Source organism: Sinocyclocheilus grahami, unplaced genomic scaffold, assembly GCF_001515645.1.
Source record: "Sinocyclocheilus grahami isolate Dianchi unplaced genomic scaffold, SAMN03320097.WGS_v1.1 scaffold848.1, whole genome shotgun sequence".
Lineage (NCBI taxonomy): Eukaryota > Metazoa > Chordata > Actinopteri > Cypriniformes > Cyprinidae > Sinocyclocheilus > Sinocyclocheilus grahami.
The window spans coordinates 1,215,521-1,227,458 of NW_015506027.1; the positions used below are offsets into that span (position 1 = coordinate 1,215,521).

Genomic DNA, 11,938 nt, shown 5'->3' on the forward strand with positions numbered 1-11,938 from the left:
TATATATATATATATATATATATATATATATACACACACACACACACTTACACACACACAGTAATATCTTAATTTGCCATAAATAGCTGCTCTCTCTCTCTTTTTCTAGTATTTATTTATTACCTATTATATATTTAATATCTTTTGTTTCTTTCATTACTCAGGGGTTTAAGTATGCATCTCTCTCTCTTTCTCTGACAGGCAGTGACAGAATCAGCCTGGGGTGTTTGAATAAAAGATGAATACTCAGGCTGGTTCATGACACTAGGGTAACCCTGAACTGTAACTGTAGAACCACAGAGCTACAGTCAGACCACAACAAAAGGATCACCCCTCAAGAACCTTCAGTACGGGGATCCAGGGAATCAGAGAGCCGAGTTAATGCTGGCTCAAATATGAATGCAATTCAGTAAGAGCTGAATAGGAAATGACACTGGGACTCTAAATGCTGGAGCTTTTCCACTCAGTGCCAGCAGTGTGCTGAAGACACAATACATAGCGCTAACAAAGAGGTGTGTTATCGTGTGGGTTTGTTTGTTTAATTGCCTACTCTGGGTGTGTATTTAGTTTGTGTGTATGTGTGTGTGTTTAATTATAAGAATGCATATTTGTGTGTTAGTTTGTATGGAATTGATGCCTTTAGTGCTGCCAGCACAGGAATATATCTAATAATAGCCATCAAACATTTGGCCAGATGATATTTTGGCTGCAGAGCTAGGATATGGTGCATCATTGAAAGATTATGAAGAATAATTTTGATCCCAGCATTTCCATTAGCATCTTTTTACAAAGGATTCCCAGTCAGTATTCATCTAGCCAACACAATTACTAACAACAATGTTTGTTGACAAAGTTTTTTTTATTTTTTTTTATTTCATCAACAAAGGGCTGAAAACTCAACTAAATTAATTTATTTCAAACTGTTGCCAAAATATGATGAGAAAACAGCTACACTGCAATATATTAACAATGCACTAGCAATGTTTTTGAAAGAAGGAAAACATAGGAAAATAATTTATTTAAATAATCCAATCATAGTACACTGGGGATTGACCCGCATGAGCTGGAAGAACTGAATACCGGTAAACTGAACCACTTTGCAGACGGATTAATAATATTCACTCAAATGCATCCTATATATAAGTATATGAGATTAGTCTGCAGAATCCACAACATAAATGTGATATTACTTTTTACAGACAATGAAGTGACTGCATAGATGACTGTAAAATAAGTTATGTGCTACTAAGAATTTGACTGAATATATTCAATGCAGTGCGCATTGTGCAACATCTTAAACAGTCTCTAAAATACAAAAAAAGAAGGCCCGTTCACACCAAGGACAATAACTATAATGTTAAAGATATAGTTTTAAAAATCACTCCAAACTAAAGAAGTTCACACAACAACTATAATGATAACAGTATGGAGGAACAATATCACTGGAGTCACTTTCAGATTTTTTTTTTCCAGCTGATGAACAATAACAATATTGATAGCCAATCAGAATTCATCCTGCTTTAACTTGAGCATGTAAAAGGGCAGACGACAAAACTGCAGCACAAGCTTATAATAAACAGAACTTTATCATGACTTAATATAATATATTTATCGTTCTTGGTGACAGCCTTAACTCTTAAGCATGATGAATTCATAAGATATTAATCAACACAGTATAATAAACTAAAATGTTATTTTGTTGACTAAAATTATGTCATTTCATTATAAATAAATGAATCAAGTAAAACTGATGTAAATATATTAATATTATGAAATACTGATTACATGTAATTACATGTTGAGGACAAACTAAAACAAACTTAACACTGTCTGGACACAGAGGAAGAAACAGTTAAAAGTCATGGCCTAGATCTTGTGCTAGAAACTGATGTAAGAGGATGGGAACTTTTCATCTCCTCATGCACCTTTGCTTCTCAGCTTAATGTGTGTGTGTTTTCTTGGTTCTGTTGCTGCTTGTCTGGGAAGATATGGGTAAGGAATACCCTGAATTCCTGTCGTGTCTCATTTTGAGGTTGAAACAGTCAGGCGAGCAGGTCTGTGCGTTACAAAACTCTGACAGCCTTGACTTTCTGACTCATTTCAGATTTATACAATGTGGCAAACAAAGCCTCAATGGACACTGAAGGAAGATATTTTAATACAAATTGTGTTTTGCCAGCATTTCTTTCCATATGACCTACTTGAAAGAAATGAACTTTTCAGTTTTACTTTTCATTATTTTTAATTTGGTCTAAAAAAAGAAATACAGCATGAATGTGGGAGGTAAGCTAATTGTAAAGCTTTATTTCTGTTTATAAAGCTTTATTTGGTATTACAAATGACTAAGTCAACATAAAGTCCCAAATAACCCTATTTACTTTCTAAATGCATTTTTGGATAGCATATGCTGAAAGATTCATTGTTGCATGTTATTAAAAAGAAAGAATTGACTGAAATTACTTTTCATTTTATGCTAACATCAGTAAGGAGGCTATTGAATAATGTTAACCAATAGTCAAACAGGATTTGATGCATTATCTTAGCAAATTTGCATTTGGGTTGACTGTGTTCTGGTATAAAACATTCACTTTTCACGATGCAATTGATTCCCCTCTACATTGTTTCTTGCTGAATATCTTGTTTCAATTGAAAATATGTCACATTAAGGAAGTACAATGGGTTGTGAACGGCAATTCACACTGATTTTCAGTTCTCTGCATGAACAGCTTTTCAATAAATAAAAAATGTTCTCCATATTTGGAACCTTATATGGAAATATAACAAAGAACATATAAGATTGTGTTTACATGGCTGCTTTACATATATACACTATGTCCTCCATTCTCAATTATCATTCAATTTCACTTACTGAATATGGATAAACAACAAGTTAACCTTGCACTAATGGCTGTTGTTGCAAAGATATGTGGTGGTCACATGAGAACACCTCCCATCTGGTCATGGCTATCAGTGTTACTAACCTAATGTGTCATCTATAAATTATTAACCTCTCATTTTTCAGTACGGTTACACTTGGCCACTGAAAAGCATCCTCTGTCATTTTTATTGCCTTGCGTTTCACAGATGTCCAATACAATTTTATGGGACGTACACAGTACTGAGCTTATTTAGTGCAAGTGTACATGCATTTGCAGTAAATTACTTTTAATTGAGCAGAAAATCAGAAACATGATGATGCAGAAACAAAGAAAGTTATTTTACGTGTTTCTAAATGGGGACTTCTAATTGCCTTCTATTAGAATATTAATACTAATCACTCCATTCTAAACTTAACTTTTGGCATTTTTAGAGGTGAATTAAAACATAATTTAGTCTCCTAATGAACCATTTTTCCTTTCAAGGATGTCCCCAAAATTAGATTTTTTTTCCCTCTTCAGATTTAGCAAAAACTTCTAGACATTTTTCAACAATTTCCCCTCAATAACATTGCTAGGTCAAACACACATACTTCCACCATCATTCTCAATCCTTTATAACCACTGCAGTGCACGTCCATGTAAAAGCTTTTATAATGCTTTCCCAATGAAAATCAATACAGCCCTGCAAAAGTGAGGTGAGCATTAGCAATCTCCCCTCATTTCTCTCTTTCTCTCTCCCTTTCTGTATCCCTCCATGTGTCTCCCACTGTCTCCTGGCCCCTCCATCACTGGTCTCCTCCATTAATTTATAATATCTATCTCTGGAGTCGGTCCTCACTAGCATACGCATGGCACCCGTGAGCATGCAAGTGTGAGTGTCAAGTATATCGACTATCCATCTGACCTGTTGCCTGATCCCGAGCGTGTGTGTTGAGTTACACAGACTCACCTACTGCCCACCTGTCTGACCGTTAACCCTGCACACCCGAGCAGCGTGTCTACAGGTGTGTGTTGGCACTCGCAACATTAACAAGCCTAGTATATTGATTGCCGCTCTGTCTATTCAAATGATAGGAACGTAGGCCGCCGTGGGGACAGAATGCAGCCGGTCGATAGGTGTTGGCGTGAGTGGGCGGATGGGGGAGGGGCTATAGAAAAAGTGTGCTGCAGCAAAGAGGGAGTTTGGAGTTTCACTTAGGAACATGCCGAGTTGTGCATTTATAGAAGATAGGAGAGATGTCCGATAGAGAGAGAGAGACAGATATAGGTCAAAAGGATTTCCATTTTCGTCGGCATTCAATTCTGAGAGTGCTGTTTATGTATGCGTTCGCGCAGGGGCCTGTTTGCAAATTCAGACAGCAGTAGGGTATTGACTTGCCATCACGCTATACTGTCCCATCATGGAAGCCAGACGCACACATACACGCACCATCTACACCAAGCTCGAGTTAGGCTAGGTCACAAAGCTCTGCGGTAGAGGAGTTAATTACAGTGTGATCAATAATTGATTAAACCGTCAGAATGAGTCCAACAAACTCACCAGTAAGCATTAACGCACTCTCACCCCAAACTCTTGGCCGAGTATGAATGCACACGCAGAAGCACACAAATACACATCCGAATTCTCTATTAAGCATTTTCAGTGGGAAAAAAATGTCAGCAGATTAAGAGGATTGACTCGGTATTGGATTAAGCCACCCACTGTGGTCAGGATCACACCAGCGTGTATGGATTGATTAGGTCTTGCGAGGCACACATCTCCCTAACGACTGCATCAGCTGTTTTTTAGGAGCTGGGTAAAGAGACTTACAATCTGACTGTCAGTCATGCTAAAAAGACCAAAAATGACATGTCATTTAGGACTCAATATCTCGCGTGTAGACCTCTGCGGATTTGGTTTAAGCTCCCAACACCTGTCATAAAATGTAATGTGATCCCAGTGTTCAATTTAACCATGTCTCTCTATAGTATGAGGCCACCCTTTGGTTCAGGCTTAGTCCAAAGCGCCTGTCAAAGGGTGCACAGGTGCTAAGCTAGCAGTTTGGATATGCTGCATTAAATCTATGACTTGGATAAAAGTGTAAAGATGACAGATTAAGTCAAAAAAGACAACTCTGCAAGCCTGCGTGGTTTCTCTCTCAAGCGTTTCATGCATATACTGTCAAACACACTGGCCAGTTCCGCTCAAAGCAGGTAGACATATATTCCGCTCTATATTTAACACTTCCAAACAGAAACACTTTGTCTCAGAAAATGAAAGAACAAGGAAAGGAGTGGAAAGAATGTCAAAGACAGGAAAATAAGGGGAGTATGATGGAGAGAATGATAGAAAGCAAGAGAGAAAGAGAGAGACTGAGCAAGTGGAAAGAGATCTATGGTGGTGTGAGAGAAAATGGGTTACATTTCTCCTCTCTTCGACAGTCTATTTTCAGTAGCTACTCCTGGAAAGGAGAGCAGGCAGTTAGCACCATATAACCTTAACCACTCCACATGCAGTAACACAACAACAGTACAGGCTGACTGCAGTAGTTGTCACATTTGTGCTTTTCTACAACTAGTTTTGCTTTTTCTTTAGTTCTTGATGGGATGAGATTTCACTAAGAGCAGATCAGCTTGAATTCACCTCGGAACTACAAAATAACCCAAAAGCTTTTGACAAGATATGGGCAAAATATTGCCCCTAACTTCATAAAATGATGTGTTATATATCCAGAGAAGCCTGTTTCCACCTCTAAAATGTAATTGTGACTTTACATCACACAATTATTACTTCTCGTTATTTAAATCTCCCTATCGTGCAATTATATCTCACAATGTGGCTTTATATCTCATAGTTGTGATTTTTTAATATCACTTTTGCAACTTTATATGTTAGAAATGTGACTATACTTCACAGTGTGACTTTGGCAGAATGCCTGTACAATCTGACTATATTTCACGGTTGTTACTTTATATGCCACAGTTGTGATTTTTGTCTCACAGTGTGATTATGTCTCACAGGTTGACTTTATTTATTTTAAACATTATACTAGACTAATTTTTTTTCTCTCTGAGGTGGAAACTGGCTTCCATTTATACCAGATCGTTTCTTAGAAAACCTAATTACAGTGTACTCAAAGAAACAAAGAAAATGTGTGGGGTAATCCAATGGCTATCAGCGTTTTTCTATATTAGTACAGGAATATCCCACAGGACTGAATGAATTTAGGTTAGTTTTGGAATCCAAATCTAGTTCAAGCTTGAAGCTTTTGTCCTGACAAGCCTTGTAACATTTTGGGTAAACGTTACTCCTTGCTGGCCAAAATGATCCAGAACTAGTACAATTCTAAGACACTTGATGAACATGGCCTGCTTATACTTGTTGAAGGTGCAGTGGTGAAACATAGATCTTTATGTTCTTACCTGTTTGCTGTACTTGACAGTTTGGCAGCCGTAATCGGAGCACTGGTCTGAGCTGAGTGACATGGCGTCTGCATTACCGGTGCCGTTGCCAGTGAAGGTGTTAGTGGGGGGCAGTTCCTGCACAGCTTGGTGCTTCTTGCCTTCCACGGGTGGTGAGTTGGGCTGAAGATGCACTGCAGGCAAAGGTGAGCTGGACTTGTAGTGGCGTGCCAGATCTGGACTTGATTGGTGACGTCTTGAGCCTAGTCTTGGACTGCTTAGGTCTCCGTTAGCAGCTGCACAATAACGTGCTGCAATCCTCTCGCTGGCACTGCTAACATCTTCATCCTCCTCTTCTTCATCGCCTCCCCCACGTCTGCAGGCATTCACCGTCATAATTCCACTGTATAAAGAACGCTCAGATTTGGCAGTACCGTTATTACGCTTGTCTCTGCGGGGTTTACGCCCACGTTCATTTTGGGAGCCCTGGGCTAGCAGAGGGGGAGGTTGTGGACTGAAAAAGTCCTCTTCTGGCTCCTTCTTCCCAGCCTCATAGCCATTCTTACCCTGTGCCCCACACTGTCGTGCTGTCACAACCAGAAGGATCACCAGAATAACGGCGGCAGCACCAGCCAGGACACCGATGGCAACGCTCAGGCGTTGTTTACCCAAAGCTCTCTCGCTGTCTGGGTCACCTGCAATATCCATATAGAGGGGGACTGCAAGGCTGCGGGACACCTGAGTGAGAGGGAGAGAGACATACAGAGAGAGAGAGAGAGAGCAAAAATGGAAAGTCTTAAATGGCGTGTCTGCCCTTTGATAACTGCATCCTCATTTCACAGCTCTGTCTGCTGAACCACACACACGCACACATACACATTCATCCCTACTGCAAGGCCCAGACTTCTCAATTATCATGTCAAGGCTTGGATATTCAATCATAGTTATTCTGCGCAGGCAAGTGTGACTGTGTATGTGTATGCGAGTGTGTATCTTTCATCTTTGCATCTGTATGTGTTTCTTTCTATCCAATATCCAATGTGGGTCAACAGCAATTTGATGCATGAATATTTATAAACAGCAATATTTTTAAAAAGTGCTATTTCATGCCAGGATTTCCTAGTTGTGAAAAGTTGTGAAAATTACCCTTTGTTTGTGTTAATTTGAACAGCAGTGCTGCACTGATGTGTCTCACCTGTGCATCCACCAGCGTAGCATTGGCCAAGCTCTCATTGATGAAGACATGCACCAGTGCCGTGGCACAAAGGGAAGGCACGCCACTGTCATTGACCCGGACCACCAAGCGGTGCAGACCCCTGTGTCTTCTCTCCAGGGGCTCTGCCAAGGTTATGACCCCACTACTTGAGCCAATCTCAAACAGACGAAAAGGGTTTCCGCCTACCAGAGTGTAGCGGAGATCGGCATTAGACCCTGTGTCGCCATCGGAGGCTGAGACTGTGCGGACTACAGTCCGAGCTCCGCTAGCGGGTGGCAGAAGGGTGTATGATTCATTAGCGGGTGATGTGATGGATGGCGCGTTGTCATTTTCATCAGTGACAAACAGGGAGATGGTGGCGGTGGCAGACTGTGGCGGTTCTCCACCATCAACAGCACGCACGCGGAATGAGTATGTACTACGTCGTTCGCGGTCAAAGGATGCAGAGGAGAAAATGGTTCCAGTGTTATTTTCAATGGAGAAAACTTCTTGCTTCCCCTCTTTGCCCTCCTCTCCACCCTCCTCTTCATCGTGCTCAACAAAAAGACTCAACTCTGCATTCTCGCCTTCATCTGCATCGGTAACAGTCACCATGCCGACGGGGCTATTGGTGAGCAGGTTCTCTTTGACGTAGAATGTGAAGACTTCCTGGACAAATTTGGGGGCATTGTCGTTCCTGTCTGTGACCTGAACTATGACAGTAGCAGAGCCTTGCAGAGACGGGGTGCCCTTATCTCGAGCTATCACACGAAATTCATAGCGTTCCCTCTGCTCTCTATCTAGTGCCCCAGTGGCACGGATATCACCATGATCGGCATCAATGTAAAATGCTCCATTAACAGATGGGTCCAGTGAGTATGCGATCTCTGCATTCTTACCACTGTCTGCATCAGAAGCCACTACTGTGACCACTCGTTCTCCTGGGGCATTATTCTCTGCAAAATGCACTTCCACTAAGCTCTGGGCAAAAGTGGGAGCATGGTCATTGATGTCCACCACACGTACCAGAAGGGAACTGTTACTAGAGAGGCTTGGGCTACCGGAGTCCACTGCCACGATAGTGACACTATACTCACGAGTAGCTTCGTAATCCAAAAGTGCTGAGGTGTGGAGAAAATATTTCTTTTTGTTTCGTTCAAATGCATCATCCGTGGCTGGTGGAGGTGCTAGGGCTGTCTCACCCGCCGGTTTCAACGTAAATGGCACATCCCCAACCACAGTGCAGGTAACCGCACCATTTTCTCCCTGGTCGCGGTCTGACACCTGTACTAATGCTACTGGAGTGTCCACCAACACGTTCTCTGGAACCATTGCAGCGCCATCCCGAACAAGGATTCGTCCAATTTTTCGAATTTCCACAATGGGTACATTGTCATTTTCATCCCTTACGTTGAGAACGACTGTAGTGCGGTCAGTGCGAGGTGGTTGGCCGCGGTCACGAGCTGTGATGGTGAAGCGTAGCTGCGAAACTTCCTCGCGGTCTATGCGATGCAGAACACTCAGCCAACCAGATGCTTCATCCAACCTCAGAAGGCGCCTCACTGATTCCGTCGCTGCTCCAAACACATACTCAACCTGCCCGTTCACGCCGACATCACGGTCTGCGGCACGCACCTGCAGGACAGGTGTGCCAGGTGGGGTGTTTTCTGGCATTTCTGCTTCATACACGGCTCTCTCAAAGCGTGGACTGTTGTCGTTGACGTCTGTGATGGACACTCGTAACAGAGCTTGTGAGGAGCGGGGAGGGTTGCCGCCATCACGAACCCGTAGAACGAGTTCATAAGAATCTCGTGCTTCGCGGTCCAGAGGCCCTTTCACGATCAGCTGGGGCTGTTTCTGTCCTTCAGGTGTGTCGGCAACTTGAAGTTCAAACACGCTGCTCCTGCTGGCAGGTCCTGCCCCTGTTTCTGACACTCTCCTTCGGTCACCACCGTTCCCATTGGTCGGTCCGTTCGCAGGCCGCCGCAAAGATGATCCCCCATCTCTACTGTCCTGGATAAGCTCATAGCGATCAATGCCATTACGACCAAAATCACGGTCTGTGGCTGTGGGAAGGAGATAGAGTGTGCCGATTGGCCGATTCTCCTCAACAGACAGTGTGAGTACTGGTGAAGGAAAAGAGGGGGTGTTGTCATTGATGTCTGTGACTACAATACGGCCATCAAACAGATCCACCCAACTCTGTAGGGGACCTATGACTGATACCTCAAAGTTCAAAAAGCACTCATTTTCATCAAATATCATCTGACACTGCGGCAGCTTCTCTCTGTCAATCCTCTTGCTGCCTGTAGTAAGCTCTCCAGTGACGTTGTCAATTTTGAAGTATTCTGAGCCAGATTCCAAAGCGAAAGTGACATCACCTGTCCCGATCCCAGAGGTGGACAGCCCCAGGTCTGAAGCCACGTTCCCAATATGCACATCGGCCGGCCCCTCTTCTGCCACGCGGTAGCGCAGCACTGAATTGGCGCGCGGGAGCTGAGTCAGCAGCTGCAGGATAAGCACGAGGTAGCAGCGCGCAGAGTGCACTGCGCCAATGCTCCTGCTCCCCATGACTCTCTCTCTCTCTTTCACTCTCTATCTGCAGCTTCCTCTGGTCCAAGACTCGCCACCAATTAATCTCTATAAACGCTTCCTTTGGCAAAATCTTATTTTCTCCTGCAGTCTTTTAGTTTCCCGGTCACGTTTTCAGCACGATTAAATAAAACATCCACTTTGTGAAGAGCTCGGCATCGGCGATAAGTCTTTACAGCTCTTACCGACAAGAATGTTCCTTTGTGCCCTTTAAGAGTAAACGGGAGTCAAATTTGAGCAGTTTAAATGACTTTGTCCGGCTCATTGAGATGCTGCGGAGCGCGGGCTCCTCTCGCGCTTTCACAGTTTTAAACTGCAATGCAGTAGAACACAAAAGAGATCTGTCTGTGAATTCAGCTCTCACATTCGCATCCCAGAGCTTGCGCTACTGGCTGGGAATAAGCCAAAGTGCTTTCTAAAGTCTTTTCCCGATATTATATGTTCTCTTACCTTAAACCACAGCGAGAGGAAAATTGGAAAGCTTTCCCCGCAGTCTTACGCGCGCGTGCCAAGCTCTTATAGATTCCTTCACGGCGAACTTGACAAAGAGAAAAGCTTTTCAGTTCGACTTCTCAGAGCACGTAAACTAGCCACTATGGAAAGATGGTGAGCAGGATAGAGAACTAGCAACAAAAGCCTTTAGTAATTCCTCCGGAGTCCGTGGTGGATGTGTGTGAAGTGTTTGAGGAAAAGTCCCGCATTCTCCTCCTCCCCTCACCTGCACGTTCTACTGCACTGCATGTGAACGTCCCTCAAATGATGCTGCAGTCTCTCCCTCTCTCTACGTCTCTCTCTCTCTTCCCCCTCCGTTCACTGCAACACTTCCCTCGCTACGTAACTCGACTGTTCAGATGAAACGGGAGACTGTGAGTGTCTCGAAGGAGCTCGCGCTTTTCTTTTAACCAGTCTAAAAGCGCAAATACAGGGGCTTTGCATACGACCACAAAACAAAATACCTCAGAAGCGAAAAATACACTGATACAACTAGGCAAGTCCAATGAAGCACTTGTGTAAAAACAGAACAGCTAATTAAAACAAAATTCACAACAATCTCCTAATATATGAACCGACATTTAAAATTAACCATATCGTTTGAGTCAGTTTCTTTGACGAATGTACATCAACACCGCAAAAGCAGTACTTGTTGACAGTGAAATGCATTTTTTGGTAGTAAAAAACAAAAAAAGTGTAAAAAAGGGTTGTAATAAAATACAGACCTATAAAACTCTATAAAATACAGCATTTAAAGTGGTGTGCGCTTGTGCATAGGCCACACACAAAAAGAAATGAAGCAACCATAACAATTTAAATTTGAATTGTATACAAGTGAGTGGTCTTGCAGTTGAGGTAGTGGTTATGTGTTTAACAGTTTTATCGTCTGTGAATAACTGAATTACTGGGGTCATTGGCGTATTTTACAATGGTCTTGACATTTCTAAGACATCTCATTATGGCCCTCACAAAAAAGTATGAAGAAATGTATTGAATGTGTTCAGGTGTGTTCAAGTTACTTTGTTCATTAAATACTATGATCAAGTTGAACACAGTGATACTGAAAAAGGTTGCAGGTTAGTGGTCGGGGTCAAGGTCATTGGCCACAAAAAGTTCTTAAATAGCCTACAAGATTAATCCGTGAAACAGAAATGTAAAAGTGCAAAGACATCTGATACTATATTATACGGATAGATAGATAGATAGATAGATAGATAGATAGATAGATAGATAGATAGATAGATAGATAGATAGATAGATAGATAGATAGAGTAGGCTATAATCTATCTAGACGGTTTCCTTTGCCAAAGGTTAGCTAGGATAGATTTGACTGCTTTTGTTGTTATGTCTCTGAATCACGAAGAAGTACTCTCATTGTCTGAATGCGGCAGTGCTTTTC

General features: G+C 42.3%; 1 protein-coding gene across 1 annotated transcript in view; it reads right to left on the reverse strand.

Annotated features, from left to right (window-relative positions):
- The window catches only part of pcdh7a (protocadherin 7a), a 32,809-nt gene extending 21,996 nt beyond the window's left edge, over positions 1 to 10,813 (reverse strand). The window contains exons 1-2 of the mRNA XM_016247672.1: positions 7,456 to 10,813; positions 6,282 to 6,998 (exon numbers count right to left, since the gene is read on the reverse strand). Of these exons, the coding sequence (XP_016103158.1) occupies positions 6,282 to 6,998; positions 7,456 to 10,026 (3,288 nt within the window). The 5' untranslated portion in view covers positions 10,027 to 10,813. The remainder of the gene's footprint in view (positions 1 to 6,281; positions 6,999 to 7,455) is intronic.
- Between the last annotated feature and the right edge of the window lie 1,125 nt (positions 10,814 to 11,938).